Source organism: Dermacentor andersoni, chromosome 7, assembly GCF_023375885.2.
Source record: "Dermacentor andersoni chromosome 7, qqDerAnde1_hic_scaffold, whole genome shotgun sequence".
Taxonomy (NCBI): Eukaryota; Metazoa; Arthropoda; class Arachnida; order Ixodida; family Ixodidae; genus Dermacentor; species Dermacentor andersoni.
The window spans coordinates 92295775-92312943 of NC_092820.1; the positions used below are offsets into that span (position 1 = coordinate 92295775).

Consider the following 17169-nt stretch of genomic DNA (forward strand, 5'->3'; position numbering starts at 1 on the left):
TCTGCGCTGCTGTAAGGAGGGTTCATTACATTCGACGTATAAACTTTAAATAGGTGAAGTTCTGTAGGCACCACTTGCCAGTCGCAGTCCAAGGTTATGCACTGGATCAAGTCTTTGGATGTAGGACTGTCTGGCTGAGCCGTAAACAATGGAGCCGTAGTCTAAAAGGCTACGAACAAGAGACCGGTAAATACGTAAAAGACACGTTCGGTCGGAACCCCAGTGCTTATGAGATAACACTTTGAGGATATTCAATGCTTTATTTGCCTTAGTCTTTAGTTCTTTAATGTGGGCAAGGAAGTTTAGTTTTTCGTCAAAGATTACTCCCAAGAATTTATATTCTTGTTTCACCGGCAGCGCAACATCATTCAATCTTAAATCCGGGTCTAAGTACAACCCTCTTTTTTGTGAAAATAGCACTGTAATAGTTTTCTGAGTAGAGAAGCGGAAGCCATTTTTCTCAGCCCACTCCATTAGTTTATTTATTGTTATCTGGAGCTGCCTTTCACATGTTCGTAAGTTTGAGGCGCGGCACGCTATTTGCACATCGTCGGCTTATATGGAGTGCATAACAGAGGTGTAACAGAGGCATAACAGAGGCATAACTCATTGATCGGCTTCTTATGTACCAGTTTCTTCCGTTCCCTCCTCAAGTCAAGGCTAATTCGATTTCTTACCATCCTATGGTCACTCCAGCGCACCTTGCCGTGCACGTCCACATCTTGTATGATGCCATGGTTAGCATAGAGTACAAAGTCTCATTTCTTGTCTCGCCGTTCGGGCTCCTCAACGTCCACTTTTGGCTCTCCCGTTTGCGGAAGAAGGTATTCATTATCCGCATATTGTTCTGTTCTGCAAATTCTACTAATAACTCTCCCCTGCTATTCCTAGAGCTTATGCCAGATTCCCGCACTGACTTGTCTCCAGCCTGCTTCTTACCTATCCTGGCATTGAAGTCGCCCATCAGTATAGTGCATTTTGTTTTGACTTTACCCATCGCCGATGCCACGTCTTCATTTAAGCTTTCGACTTTCTGGTCCTCATGACTGGACGTAGACCTGTACGACCTTCAATTTGTACCTCTTATTAAGTTTCACACCAAGACCTGCCACCCTCTTGTTAATGCTATAGAATTCCTGTATGTTACCAGCCATGTCCTTATTAATCAGGAATCCTACTGCTAGCTCTCGTCTCTCCGCTAGGCCCTGGTAGCACAGAACGTGCCCGCTTTTTAGCACTGTATATGCTTCTTTCGTCATCCTAACTTCACTGAGCCCTATTATATCCCATTTACTACCCTCTAATTCCTCCAATAGCACTGCTAGACTCGCCTCACTAGATGATATTCTAGCGTTAAACGTTGCCAGGTTCAGATTCCAATGGCGGCTGGTTCGGAACCAGGGATTCTTAGCACCCTCTGCTGCGTCGCAGGTGTGGCCGCACCATGTTTAGTTGCTTCGCAGCTGCTGGGGACTGATGGTTGGGGTTTGATGGTTGTGTTCATAGAGGAGGTTGTGATCGAGTACTGCACCAGGGCGGCCAATCCTGCTCTCGTGAGGGAGTGCGTTACCGGTTCTGCTCATCGGGGTCAGGCCACACTCCAGGGCTGTTTACGCAATTTGATCAACACGCGCATTTTGTTTTAATCCGGTGGAAAATTTCGCGGCACCGGGATTCGATGTATTTATAGTCACTCCCTATAGTGCTATTCGCTTCCTCCGTCAATGACTATTTCTCTCAACTTATCATGAATTCCTTCTGTCATAAAGCAGCAGTCAATGGTCGATTGCCGGTTTCCCACTTCCCACATGGTCTGGCTGCCGTACTTTATCCCAGTATTCACGATAACGAGATTGTGTGGATCGCAAAGCTCTAGCATTGACTTCCCGTTGTTGTCTCTGTAGCCGTCTAGATCATGCATGTGGGAATTCGTCTCACCTAATCAGATAATTTCAGCATCATTCCCGAAACCCATATTATCACCATTTAGGCATTTCACTGCTGTCGGCGTTATCTAATGCCCTCCTGCGGTTTGAATTTGTGAGCATCCCCTTGCAGGCCTAGCTTTTTTGAACAGAACGGCGGTGTGTCCGCTCATGACGGAGTAGTCGGCTCCTGTGTCTACTAAAGCTGTGAAAAAAAGGTGAGGCGTGCAGACAGGACACAAGGGAAGTCGACACCACGAACGCCGCTTCTCTTCTCTTGGGTCCTGTCTGCACGCCTCACCTTTTTTTGCATAATGAATTCTTACCGACTAGCTCAGCTTTTTCTCGTTCTAAAGCTGTGACTACGTGGCAACCGAAATGCACGTCGAGCTCGGGGGTTTTTTCTCTTCTGTTGCAGGATGGCGTTGTCGTTGAATCATAGCTGCGTCGTGCTGGCCTGTGGATGAAGCGTCGCGTCGTCATATCTTCTTTTATTTTTGATGTGTGACCGAGATAGCCTGTTCGGCGTCTTCGTCGGCGGCGGAGGATATTCGTAAATACGACGAAGAGCAACTGCAGCTCAATCGGTTGCTCCTTTTAGCTTTCGGGATATGGACTGGGTCAGTGTATGGTTGGCGCTGCGACGACAGAAACCGGCCTGGTGATGAAGAAGGGGACGGTAGTCAAGCGGTCCACTTAGTGGCAACGAGATCGTCAGCGATATCTGGACGCTTGCTACTTGCTATCTCTTGCTTCTCTTGCTATCTTATTTGCTATCTTGCTTGATGTACATAAGTGATATATTTCAAACTTTTCTGACACTCAAAGAAAGTGCGCGTCAGGCATAGCAGTTAACATTGCTTTGCTTCAGCACCTTGCCTTTTCGAAGTACGTTTTATTGTACGTACTGCTGTAGGGCTGTTGAATTTCCTTCTAGATATTTTTTTTCCTTTTCTTTTTCGCCCGTCAGGCTAGTCAAGATACCTTTTCTCTACCACCCTACACACATTATACACAGCAGCTCGTCCTCTAACAAATGCAGACTGTGTGATCTCTGCTAAAAATGCATTTGTTTTCGAAACTGCCTGTGATTGTTGGGCTCACAGTTGCAGTAGAAGAGAAGTACGGTAGCACGGATCCTCTAAATGCTTGCTTAGGTACTCAACCGAATAACTTATAATTGTCACTTGGCTGAGTGGTGGAAGTTGTGTATGAGGCATAGCAGTATTTGTCTGTTCACGCATAAATGCAGGTAGTACGCCTGTTTCACTTCAGCAGAAGCCCCTGCTGCCGTGGCAAGCCAGCCATCGCCATGTTTAGTTTTCTTTCTTCGTTCCTATACGAAGAAATATGGTCTCGCCGATTCAATATGAGGCCACATGTACACCTAAATACTACAGTGTCCCATGTTAAACGTAATACATTTATCATGTCTTTTTAAGTGGACAGTTCCCTGTTCACATATCACCTTACATAATGTGCTATAACTACTTCAACATTAGGTAGCAGTCGACAGCCAGTGTACAAATCCAAAGTGATATCAGTTATTCATTGTTTGTATGTTTACTATAACGTGACTGTGCTGCTCACAGATCTATTAGGAGGTTCCTGTTGGTGTCAGTGAATCCATCCATGTCAACCTTGTGTATTAGTATTTTTTTAAAACATGAACTACCTATTCTTATACCCCTCCGCTCCATCTTGTTGCCACCTATTTTGCCACTTTCAACCAAAAGATATTTTGTACGCATAAACCTTGACCTCTTTTGCTACATTACTTTATGAATGAGCAAACTCAACTGTCTATTTTTATTTTTGCTCTCTATATCTAGCATTCTAATTGCCATTTTTAATAAGTAGCAGTCATTCTAGCTCAATAGTCCTTGTAAATAAATACAGACTTACCTGCTGTTTGTTGGATTCCTTCTCGATTCCCAACCATACTGAACTGCTTCTATCACTGCATGAATAAACAAAGTGTTTTGCCAAACAGCTGTTTCAACATCTATTAGTTTTGCAGCTGGTATATGTGTCATGCAGTATGTGCACATCAAGATGTTTAGAGGCAGGATGTTGCAAAATGGGAAGCCTGGCTCAAAAGAATGAAAAAGTGATGCCTACAAACAAACAGACTAAGTATTCCTGAGTGAACCCTTGACAATTCGAAGGTATGTGATGAGGCCACTATGGTAATTAATGTTAATGAAACAGTGTGCATGACCATTAAAAATGAGACAACGATTTTGATGCACAGCTATTTCTTAGCCAATGCTGAAATTAGGTGCACCAGAGAAGTAACAACCTGGGTGTAACCATTCTATGCAATGTGAATGGCGCTAAAAGCATCAGAAACATATCTGGATTCATTTGGAAGATCAATTTTACAACAACAAACTATAAACATGTCTCTCCGATGGTACGTGCCGCATTCTGGATGAGCATCAGCTTGATCAAACTATATGAATGCCAAGCACGTACCCAGAATTTTTTTTAGAAAGGGGGGGGGGGGGGGGGGCAATCCCCAAAGTAACTTTTCTATGCAAAATCAGGGCGGGTCTGGTTTTACTAGTACAAACTTTACAATTTTCCATCGCTCACTATAAAGGCGCGTCGCAAACCCAGAAAATGAAAAAGAAACAAAGTGTATCTGACAAGTAAGCCAGTAGTATACACCTCTGCTTTAATTGGCAAACAAGGAACCACATCACATCGACTCGCGCAGGAAAGAGGCACAGAAAGAACACAGCCAAGAACAAGTAAAATCAAGATTTCTAGCAGTGTTTTTCAAAGGAGCTCTCGATGAATTATAGTGGAAGATATGTTTGCAGAACAATCACAGTTCTTTTAAGGCTCTCGTTTTCTGCTCTACCAAGTGAAGTTCTAAGGCCCCTAGAGTTTCATACAATAATTACGAGAGGGAACTCTGGCGGTAGTGTCTACGGGAGCTGCAATGGCTGCGGTTGAGCCGGCAGGGAAATTATGGGAAGTACATGGATTTGCCTAAGCATCTTTCTTCCGGCTTCATACGGCTTCATTTTCAACAATGTACCTTACAGTAAATAATTAAATAAACATTATTAAATTTTCCGACCATAGGATTCGAACACAGGACCGCTAGGCAAAGACATCCGATATTGAAACCATTATGCCGCGGTCACATGCATCGACACGTGACAACGCCCTTATGAATTCATTGTGGGCACGCCAGTACCTTGAGATGCTAGGCGCGTTTCGATTTGGCCAGCTCGACAAGCTGAACCGTTGCAATCACCAGCGATTCTTTGTGTTCGTTGCGTCTTCGGCATTTGGAAAAGTATACATTGCTCTGAAATTTACGGGAATGAATACATGCAAAGCGTAATAAGGAAATCCACAAGCACGAAGATCATACAAATCCATGTACTTCCCATCATTCCCATGGTGGCTCAACAATTGAATCGCCAAAGTTAATTGTTCGAAACTCTATGTCGAAAACGACTCGTAGTGTTATTTGGGAAGTTGTGTAATGTTGCGTGGCCGTTAGTACCGTACAACCGTGTAGAGCACAGGACGCTCTGGTTCTAGACGTACTGCGCCCACCGTGGAAGGTTAGAAAAGCGCCCACATAGGCACAGCAAATAGGTGCTTACGTCGGGTGGCTCGACTGATAACAGCAGAAGCGTGATTCAAAACACGCGGACTCATTCTCCACTTCCGGCTGCATTTTCTCTACTTCCTTCTTATATAAAAAGATTTTCGTCCACAAATATTTTCGTAAACAAGGGCTTAATTTTTCAATTTTTGCAACTCTCGTTGCCCGCTGCCACTTTTCCAAGAAAAACACTCTATATTTAGGTGAAAAACCAGACGAGGTAACGGGTGACATTCATATTGCTTACAGGTTCAACAGTTATTGCAGGGTATGATTAAAATTCTGAAAACATTTTTAGGGATGACTAGGAAACATAGATTGCTGAAAATATATCAGTGGACCTTTCTAACGGCAGCACCTTCAGATTTCGAAACAAACATCGAAATAATGAGAAAGGCGAAAACATTCCGCCATTGTTTAGCTGCGAAAATATCAATCTGTTTCACGCCCTCAGTTCACTGACCTTTCCCTTGACCCGATCAACGATCGCTTCTATGCCTTGGCCATAATACCACTGTAACTGTAACATAACACTGTAACAACAGCCCACTGTTGACCGCCTAATAGCTGTCAAGTCTCAAGTTTGATTTGGCGGCGCTTTAGGCTTCGCCGGGGGGAGAAGGAAAGGGGCATCCCCCCCCCCCCGCGCCCCTCCGTGGGTACCTGCCTGATGGATGCTCTCCTGCCATACGCACAGCTAGAGATTTCATGCGCACAAACTTTTCATTTCTGATGCAAACAATTGTCGACTGGAAGTCTTGGCCTTGCTGTGTTTGCAAACTAATTCTGTTAACATATTGAAAGAAGTCTTTCTTCATGTTTTCTATTTGTCCCTTCCAAAACAACCCGAGTAGGCAAACAGCGTTTAAACAAGTTGACGTGTTTGCTTGTTTAATAAGCTATGTGTTTTAGCGATGCAAGTTTATTTCATTGGTCCAAAGAGAGTTGTGCAAGAACAAGAACTTACTTGTACATTGCATCGTTCACGGTGTGCCCCCATGAACGAAGTTCCAGGTACGCCACACGGAGCACGGCAATGTTCAGACACAGAAGATTGAAGTCTGGATGCTCCGTCATGCAACCCTGCGGTTGGGGGAGACTTACGGATGCACCCATCTCGCGACAGCACGGACACTCGGGCTCAAGGAAGTTCGCGAGCACCTGGCAGTGTGCACATTCGCACCTGTAATGTGTAATGTGAAAGTAACAGTAGTACACGCACCATAATATAACGATAAAACCATTTAGTCTAAGAAACCGTTAAGAATACACACGTAATTCGCAATGTTACATCCCGAACTGTTGACGGCTTGACTCATAGGTCCATCCAACACGAAGCTACAGGCACCGTGCTTGTTTAGGGCTCGGACCTGAACTGCCTTCGATCGTGAAAACACGAAATTGATACGACGCGTCATAGCTGGCCGCGAAGGAGAAAACGAGCAGGGGCGCAGTAACGTAAACTATTCCAAAATTTTCTATTCCAATTGTGCAATTAGCCCACCGCGACTGGTCACGAACTTTTTGGACCACCTCCACCTCACCTGTCTGTCACGCGTCGTCACAAAAACCGCGATATCTCCCCATCTGATATGACGTGTACACACTGATTATGTATAGTTTGACCGAACAAAACAAACAAAAACCTGCCTCTCACACGACCTCATAAAACTACAAAAACCTACCCCGTCAAAGCGACGCGCAAGCGTTAAAGGTGCATTAATACGCCGAACAAAACCGAATCTTCTTCTGAATAGCCGCAGGCTGCCCCGTTCCGAAAGGAATAAAGGATGGCTGCCGCCAATCGCTCCAGCACTGGCTACTCACCCCTGCCGCTGAGCATCGGTTTATTTGCGTGTAATAAAACTTTTTGCGTGGCCCTGTAACGTTTTCGAGAACATTCGGCATGTTTACGAGCTCCTTCTGCCAACTCTTCTTTGCTGGGGATCCGTTTTAGCGTCATTCTTAAGGTTCCTTTGCATGCCGCCGCGATTGTCGACGAGCCACCGCAAGCTAAGTAAGATAAAGCGGACCAATTGCAGAAGCCGGCACCACCCTCTTCATCCGGTCATCGATATTTAATGCAGTGCCTCGGCCCCATCGAATCCCTCTCCACTTGTGCTTGCTCCTCGCCTCTTGTCAGCCAATTAGATAAGACAAGCCGCTCGGAGCAGGCAATGTTATTAGTTTTTCAAGCAAACAAAATTGACCTCCTATGAATGAGGGGAGCATTTGATTGGTTTGGTTAGACAACCCTGTGGGTGACCGTCCGATGCTTGCATCGGCGGTTACGCAGATTTGACGTCAGGAGATTGGAATAAAACATATTGGAAAAGTTTTACGTTATACGGCCCCAGGTTACGATTAGATTCAACTGCGCATTGCGAATGCCAGGTAAAGTTCCTAAGCGAGCGCTGCAGCGCGTAATAGCAAGCATCTGTACGTGCCAGTCCGTGCTTGAGAGTCGCGACGGCATGTCCAGACTGTCTTCGTCGTCCGAGGTCGCATCGCTGGAGCCGTCGTTGCTTTCCGGCTCCGGAGAGCTGGTGTCGAGGCTGCCGTCGTAGTACGCAACGACGCCGGCAGCGCGAGCCCTCAGCAGCAGGTCACGCTCATCAGTACTGAAATCGCTGAAGTTGAGCGCAGCATCGCGAGCCAATGTGTCGTTGTCCGGGTCCATTGCGACGAGCGTCGAAGTTTGCGTCGTAGAATAAAGTACTAGCTTATGGTCACGCGTTTCTCCTTCCGCTAGCCACCATGCTCCCGCTTGCGCACTGCTATCGGCTCTGTCTTGGCTCTGTTTCTGGCTGCAAGTTTGCGTTATGCCCAGAAAAGCCGTAGCGCCATCTGAGGACGCCGTTCTGCTCACCGACGGTGCAACATCACTATAAGACCATGACGTACCCATGCCCCGATCAGAGGGCGGGCGATTTGAACTACGCTAGAGCTTTGCGGACGCTTCAGAACGTATTTTCTCTTAAAATAAGTTTATCCTTGGCATGAAACAAGCGTTTCGAGGTTACTGGGATGGTATTTCAACAGTACACATTGACCTAATAGTAACCTTTAGTGTCTCTTTAGTATTTAAGGTGCACGCCAATCCCTCGTCTACGCATGGCGACAAATGAGGACACGTAATGATCAGCTTGCTATCACTACGGGAAGGCAACTTTCCGCTAGGAGCTCAACTCTTTGTGTCGGCTGTGCTTGCTTTCTCGGGAAATCTTCGCTTTTAGTATGTTGCATCGCAGACAAAACAATATGGACACTGCAAGTGTGTGAGACTATCCACAACGCGCAATGTCCTTTCAATGGCTTTCCGCAAGGATCATTTCCTTATTTTTTCTGCGACAGCTTAGCTGGCGTTTAAATGTGAACAAGAAGGGAAAGCGAGGGCATTTTCTGTTAGACACAATGATTCGAAGACAAAAGAGAAAGAAGCGAAGGAATGCATAGGCTAAATTATTATTGTTTTATTTGAAATCAGTTAGCGGCTAAGCGACGGTCTTCATTCCCGGAACTTTTATGCTTTCAGGTAGCAAACGAACGCATATGAGTCATCGCATTGGTTCCTAATGTTCGCGTACTACTAAATTATCTTGGTTAAACAATGTGTAGTCACTGCGACCATAAATAATACTTAAACGACACGGACAACAACGAGAAAGGCTGCCTTTGTCGTTCTTTCTCAAATGCGTTGCTTAAGCGGTATAAACTTAGTAACTGTATCAAACCAAATCTCTCAAGAGTACGTAAACCTAATGAATGCACATACACCGTCATGCCCATTAGTGAAACTAGCTAACACTCGAAGTGCTAAATTTTGTAGAGATACATAAGTACTCACAAAGAATCGTGAATGACGCAATAGCTGCCACCATAGCTCGCTTGAAGATAATCCCAGCCATAATGCGGAATATGTGGGTTTGGCTCCTACCAACAGCTATTTGTTTTCGTCACAGTTTTAATTCGCCTTTCGTTACCAGTCTTCAGATGAAAGAAAACTACATGATATTGCTATGTTCTTTCTTTGGATTCTGCGCCTTGTGGCTTCATTTGCGCTTGATTTGTTTATCTTCGCATCATACGAACACGTTCATTTCTTCATGAAATGTCCCAATACATCTGTCTCAAGGCCCTTCTAACTTCATGATTAGTTATAGAAGCAGCTGTTGTATGCGGTTCCTCACTACTTGCAAAGCATGTTGCGTGGCTAGTCTATGTACTTTACAGGTGAGTATAGAATTGTTCTGCTACTTCTACTATAATGTATTATTTATAAATTTTTATTTCCGAGTTCATAAAGATAGAGAAATAGCGGAAGCTGTTTGACAGAATGTGCATCAGTTAGAAGCCGAAAGGACTTCCGTATATTCAGCATTTAATATGTCCGGTATTGAATTTTTAACTAGCTTTTGTTATGCAACTGCATAAAGTATGATGCATAAGCTGCGCAGCAAACAGTTGAAAATACGCAGCAGAAAGATGGCGAGTTTAACGCTTTATAACCGCTTAGCGAACCCCTCATATGGTAATACTTGATAAAGCACCATATCAAATAACCTGCTTTTTTGTATAACGAAAAGCAATAAGGGCTTTACGTGTAAAGAGGTGATTGACAAATCACAAGGCCCATTCTTACGACGAAGATGTCCACTTTTTATTTGAGCTCTTGAACGCTGCAATGGTCGAGTTGAGTCCTATTCTCGCTGATACACAAATGTTAGTTTCGACGTGGCAGCGGGCTGCAACACACACAAAAAAAGAGTTTGTGATTGTTATATACAAGTTGTGCCACGTAAATTGTGCCAAATTTAGAAATGTACGTATGCCACGTACCTGGACAAAACCAAGGTTACGTTGCTTCTGTACTTAGTATATTGCTACACAAACAAACAAAAATCATATACTGAACACACTACGACGGTAAAAACTGGATAGGGTTTTGAACTGTCTCGAATTGAGCGGGGCAGTCTGCATATTTAGTGAATGTCCCAAATGGAAATTTGACGAATTCGGCATGAGCAATTATGCAGCCTTAGGTGCTTTTTGCTACTGGATAACAAGAAACATACGAGATGCAATCTTTACCAGCATCTGAAAGTTGCTTGCACATTATCGTTTTTTTGTGTGTGTTCAGTGATATTCCCATAAACGAATAGCAATCTTGTTTGGATCGTGGTTCTAATTCGGTTGAACTCCATAGCCGTACTTGCACAGCCATGTTTGACATCTAACTATAGAGCACATTTCTGGTAAATAGCTAAGCCGTAGAATCTCAACAAATTCTTGTACTCTGTCACATGTGCAGAATGACGTCTCCCTTCACGGCAGAGTCAGTCGTCACCCTTCTCGACTCCATCCCCTCGTCACCTCACCCGTTCTGGTCTGACTATGTCCAATGAAGAAGTGTTAGCCATTAAATATCAGCGTTCATTCGTCACTCTGACACTCAGCATGAACTACTGAAATTTTTATGGTCCTAGGATTACTCCTTTACAGCCACATATTATTAACAGCTCTCGCCCCCCCCCCCCCCCCTGCTCATACATTTAAATGAAGTTTCATGTTTTATGTAGGACGATTTTGCAAACGAACAAGCAAATATCGTGTAGTGGCGCGGCGTCCACCTGCGTCAATATTGGTTCAATATATTTTTTATAAAAGAAGCTCTTCTACCAAGCGGCTTCGATGCGTCTCGATTGCTGTTTAGATGTGTTCGTTTCTACATGGCAAAATTTCGGCCATATAATGCATAAGGAGCGTGAACACGTTTTACGACGGACGCTCGCGTCAGCTTTACAATGAAAATCTAAACATAAGGTTTCGTCTTTCCATTTCTTCTTGAAGGAACGCAAGCGAACAGCATCCTTTCGTTGGTACACGGCGCAGCTGTGCCCCTTTTCACTTCGGAATAGATGTCCATGTCCAAGATGATCGAGGCTCGGATTTAAGACTAGTGTCACTCAATTTGTGTTTTCGACGCATGGCTTCCACTCTGACGTTATTAGCTGATTTGAATTCTAGCGTCTATAGCTTAATGGCTGCTAACTTCCCTTGATCGAAGGGGACGCATACTGCCAACTAAATGAAAGTCTAGATGTGCCTATCAATAACGATTACCCCATTTATAAACGCAACAGCTCGAAAGGGTAAGGTATTTCATCGCCTGCTAATAAAATATTGCATTAATAACGCTGCAAAATGCCGCAATCCTGACTGCTTAATAAAGACGCCAAAGCACAGCACAACCTTTGAAGTGCACCTAGGTAATTAGTGGCTCACACTTGTTTCTTTCAATGTAGCTTCAAATAGGCCCGAATACAATTCATTTAAAATATGTCTTATATAGTGTACCAAATGGCACAATGGTGATTGGAGAAAAACGTGTGTGTGTGTCTGTGTGTGTGTGTGTGTGTGTGTGTGTGCGTGTGTGCGTGTGTGCGTGTGTGCGTGTGTGTGTGTGTGTGCGTGTGTGTGTGTGTGTGTGTGTGTGTGTGTGTGTGTGTGTGTGTGTGTGTGTGTGAGTGTGCGTGCGTGTGGGGAGTAAAACGGTAACTTCTTCCTACTGCTACTTTACATTCGAATATGCCCACAAAGGTTGACATTTATTTCTCTTTCAACTACTATAAAGTGAAAATACTACTTCTTAAGAGACCTAATTTGCTGCAATGAATTTACGGCCATCAAGTGAACAATCCAGTTAGAGACTTTCTTTCATGATTCATAAGGATATTTTTGTATTCCAACTGGGAGAACAATTCTAGCACGAAAATATTTGAGGCGTGGTTTAGTCAATATTGTGCCACATCTCAAAAAATTATCATCCCGTAAATCTGCCCGACAGCAAGTTTGCCGTTTTATGGCAGAAACAGGCTAAAAATGCTATTCTTAAGAAATTGCGTTTTCGAAGACTTCTTGTGGTGCAATGACGAGATTTAGGCATTATTTATTTATCAATTAGTAATATTGGGGACAACATGGCCCACTATAAAAATGTGTGCGTTTAGAAGTGCCTTGCAGTCGAACTCATTTGTCGTTTACGGGCAATGGCGTTCTTGCATGTTCCTGACATTTTTCTCGATGATGATTCCCGACTTGTATAACCGTTCGGTGGGCTCGGGGCCACCTGGTAGTTTCCAGGTACTGTGGTACTGTAACGCTGCCCAGCAACACAGGCCTCACGTGCTTGCTATCGTTGTGAGTAGTTCGTTCTTACATTATTACTTTATTTTAATGTTTTCATGCAATAAGTGACGTGGTTACCCCAAAGTTTAACGGAAAAAGTTCCTCCGTACATTTGGCGTCGAAATGGTCTTGTACGGCGTCTTTTATTATCACACTACAAAAAATGTGGCTGCTGAAACAAGCTTTTGCATTAAGGTCAGAGAGTTGCGCTAGATGGAATATAGAGATAAACATGTTCCAGCACGTGGGAAAAATAAAAAAAAGAGGTTCAGAGACATCAGGACGATAGAAGTGGCAAAGCAAAGGTCGAGCGCGTTACCTTTTCTATCCTCCTCAACTTTCTGCGCCTCATACCATTTTTCTCGTGCGCTGGATCATGTATTCGCCTCCGTTTTTGAATTACCGTGATCCACACAGGGGCAGCGTATTGTGTAGACTCCGTGCACAGCTTCCGTGGTGCACCTTTCGCCTATTTTTCCAACTGGTTGGCACGTTGGTCCGTCGCTGCCTTTGTATAGGCAGCACAGTCCGTGTTGGCATTGACTTGTGAATTCGCACTTCTCGCCTTGTGGCTTGTCCTGCAATAGGGTAAGAAATAAACGTTTTTCAGTAGCAGCTAATAAAAGGAACATGGCGAAGCTTCATTGAACGATCCGTTTTGATCGACACGTCTTAGAAGCGTAGGCCATTGCTGGGAGCCTTCGGCGACAGCTCGTACACCTATGTTTATAACGCATCACATCGGTGCTGATCGATTCATGAAGTGACACTGTGGACACGAAAAAATTGTTTACTTTAGAACACCAATGCGAAATCTGAATTATCGAGTAATTTAACCTTGTTAGACTTCTTGATTCCATAGCCCAGACGGGCCGATAGCGTGTACACGGTCTGGGCGTGTACGCTAGGCCTACGCTCGGTGGAAGGGAACGATCTTGGCGCGGGTACCGGGCGATTGCTAAAATTTGTGCATTCGAGGCTCAGAGCCTTTTATCTAATACTGTTTAGTACACTAGGAAAAGCGGAAGATCTCGGATCGTCTCATCTTTGTTATCGGTGCGATAATCTCAATCAGCGGCAGGCTTCCTGGGAGTCCGTTCGGATCCGTCTGAATGGCTTCTGCGTTTCGTGTCGACTCCACAATATTGCTACCACAGCGGCAACTCGCAGTCATCGGTTGCGTACAAACTACTACAAAATGAGCCGTCAGCTGCGTTTCCGTGATTTTGTCGAGAATACAGCTATCCGGCCAGTCAAAAGGGAAATTCACAAAAACGCAGTGCCCTTCCACTCTGTGAAGAAGGATGACCAGCGAAGCCGTGTACTGTGGCCTCTTAATGGCCAATTGCACCTCCACCGCGGGCCGGCCCGGTATTGCACTATATTATGGATCGGCCCACGTATGGGGAGTGCCTAACGCCTGCTTCACCTCCGCCGCGGGTCAGCCCGGCATTGCAATATCTTCGCTACCAACGCACGTATGGGGAGTGCTTAACGCCTGCTTCACCTCCGCCGCGAGTCAGCCCGGCATTTCACTATCTTCAGGGATCGGCCCACGTATGGGGAGATTTTTACTTACCACGCCAAAGACAGGAAAATTTCCTTGCGCAGTAGAGACAACAGCGTCGCTGTAAAAACGAAAGTGATTTTCAGTGTAGAATAATACACATGCATACACTGTGCATGATCCATTACGCATCTTATTCGAAGCTGTGACACGAAATATACTTTTACGACTGGAAGACATAACTATATTTAGGACAAGATATTAGTATCTAGCGATAAATATTAGTACCTTCCGTACTGCAGCAGTGCAGCACGAACGCAACCAGCGCAGTTTCCAGTGCGAGCCAGTGAACTGCAGCAAGAACCAGCGTGTGTACAGCACCAACCATTGCGTCCCAGCGTCATAGCCGTGAAAGCGGCTTCCCGTCCACTGTGACCCATCTCTTATCCAGTGTTCTCATTGGTGTCCCACAGACTTCCAGCGAGCGTCAGTGTCCCCAGTGCAAGCCAGTGTAAAAAAAAAACGCGCTGGTTTCACACTGGAGGGCACTGGAAGCCGCTAGTTTTTGCAATAGGGACGTCATTTAGCCCATCTGCTACTACGACAAGGTTGCGTCCGTGGGCATTTTCTGCGAGCTTTCCTTCTGCTCACTCCATGACAACGCTCAACGTTCGTTCTGGAAATGTTCCTACCACCACTCCTTTGTCACCATTCACCCTCTCCAAGCTTGCCTCTGATTATTTAGCCAGGTTTGAGTCCCAGGCGATAATTACCTTTTCAGTCTTCGCTACTACCTAGGCCACTCTCTGCTTCCCTTTCTGAAGCTTTTCTGCGTGATTTAGACTTGGCAAAATCCACTGGACCCTCCGTTCCTGCTTTTCGTTTATGGGCGCATTAAGGCACGTGGAGTTCTATACTGATACTCTCTCCACGTTGCGTGCATTCCACGTGCTTTGTTGACACTTCCTCTTCTGTAACGCAAGCAGACTCCATTCCATTTTAACTACCGTACTCTTTCACCATCGCGGCCCTGTTCAGCTTTCCCTCGGCTGCTTGAAGTCATTTTTCCATCGCCTTCCGTGCAGCACGCTCCGTATTTAGCTCACTTTGGGCTCTTGGGCCTGTTTCACCTGCTCATGCTGGAAATTGTCCATTTTCGTTAGCCTAGCGTCAACATCACAGCGTTTGCCGATTGACTCTATTTCTTATTCATTCTCACCCTTCCCCTCGTCTACCTTGAAGGACTCCCCGCACAATGCACGCTTTGCTGTCTTTCATACCATTTGGTTCACTTAGCTTTTTCTAATGCAAACACGGAAGCTTTCGGAGCACGTACCTTCTAGCAAAAGCCGATTCGCACACTATTTAAATCCTTCAAATGCCGCAAAGTACTTATCAACGATGTTAAAGAAAAGCAATGAGTGACGCACAGAATTATGGTATGACATGTGTTCGCACGTCTACAAACACGCGGCCACGCTCTCAAGTGTCCTACCAAAGCAATGTTCCCGATACCAATGCACACACAGTAAAACCACTAGTAGCTATTAGTCTTGCCACATTTAAACTACTATTTAAAGGATGTAAAAATTTCACGTCCCACACGGTTGTAAGTGCTGAAGCACGTGGCGCGAAAGAACGTTCCGACTATCTCGGAAAACGAAATGTACAAGAGACAGAACCGGGTGCTTGGAAGAAAAGAGAAAAATGAAAGATAGTCCGTTATTTTTTAGAGGCTAAGAAATCAGCAAATGAAAAACAGGTGCAAGCGCAAAGCGTGCGCAAAAAACTTTCTTCGCAGCGCTCGACCTCTGGAAATACACATCTGTCCGCTACAAACAGCGCCATAGCCACTATTTAGCGATAATTTTGCGATTGCAGCACCATCTATCGTGCGGCGCCATGCTGGCATATTTGATCGCGCTGGAGGTGGCACCGCGAACGTGCTGTTGACGACGAGTCGCAAGATTTCACGCCTTTCGCAGAGATGTCAACAAGTTGTTTGGATTGGAAAACTTCTTAGCATATCGTCACTAAGCCTTTAGCTTCGATATAGCACCAGTATGGAACGGCGACGGGCGTATAGGTAGTCCCGCTGCTCTCCCCACGAACCAAATGGGAAACGAGTCAAGTCCTAACATTGTCTATGCACAACGTATACATGTAAGGTGTTAATATTGTACATCTAGACTTGAACTCTATTAAGGTATCACTCAGGCGAGAGACATCAGAGGTGTCTCCATGTGTCATACGGTGTGCCACACCCGCGTACAACCCAATACAGGTAACTGTGCAGGCCCTAAGAAGCACGTTATGCTAGCCTTCGTGGTCCTAAAATTTTCGCGGTACGGTTTTCTAAACATTCTTTTTCGGGCACGCGGGCATAAAGCTTTACAAAATATAACTAGATCGAAAGGGCTGTTACCATGAATAAAATAACATGATGTGCGTAGCTGCGAATATTCCACGATCAACCAGACGCATGCGACGTGTTGAAAGATTATGCGCACTCTTAGGTCTCGAATGGTGCATGTGCGTGCAAGGGCACCTCGCCTACTCGAGGGACCTGAAAAACGAACAACTGCCCTTTGGAAGAGCAACTTCATTTTCTGCAGTAATAACGTGCGTGATGACCGGCGTCGACCACTTGCCGTCGAGATTGAGAAGCACGGGAGAGCCCGTGCGAACTAGGGCCGGCCGGCACACGGAGGCATGGCTTTGTTTAGAGAATGGAAAAGAACACTCCTTCATTTCTTAGTCCGCACGTAGTTTTCATAATACATCCCCGGTCAAGTTCCGCCAGAACTTTCGTTGTGAAGCATTATGATCTTAGAACACGCTTGAACAGAATAAGTTGAATGTGCGTGTGCGAAGAAATAGCTTCATGAATTCACAATAGATTATCGAGTCGGCTACAC

The 17169-nt window shown here is 45.1% G+C and overlaps 1 protein-coding gene and 1 long non-coding RNA gene across 3 annotated transcripts in view; one reads left to right on the plus strand and one right to left on the minus strand.

Annotated features, from left to right (window-relative positions):
- Window positions 1-17169, plus strand: part of LOC129385708 (uncharacterized) — a 105665-nt gene that overhangs the window by 25307 nt on the left and 63189 nt on the right. The window lies entirely within an intron of this gene.
- The window catches only part of LOC129385829 (uncharacterized), a 31436-nt gene continuing 20786 nt past the window's right edge, over window positions 6520-17169 (minus strand). The window contains exons 4-7 of the mRNA XM_055072983.1: window positions 14324-14372; window positions 13148-13322; window positions 10199-10301; window positions 6520-6739 (exon numbers count right to left, since the gene is read on the minus strand). Coding sequence (XP_054928958.1) covers window positions 6520-6739; window positions 10199-10301; window positions 13148-13322; window positions 14324-14372 — 547 coding nt within the window. The remainder of the gene's footprint in view (window positions 6740-10198; window positions 10302-13147; window positions 13323-14323; window positions 14373-17169) is intronic.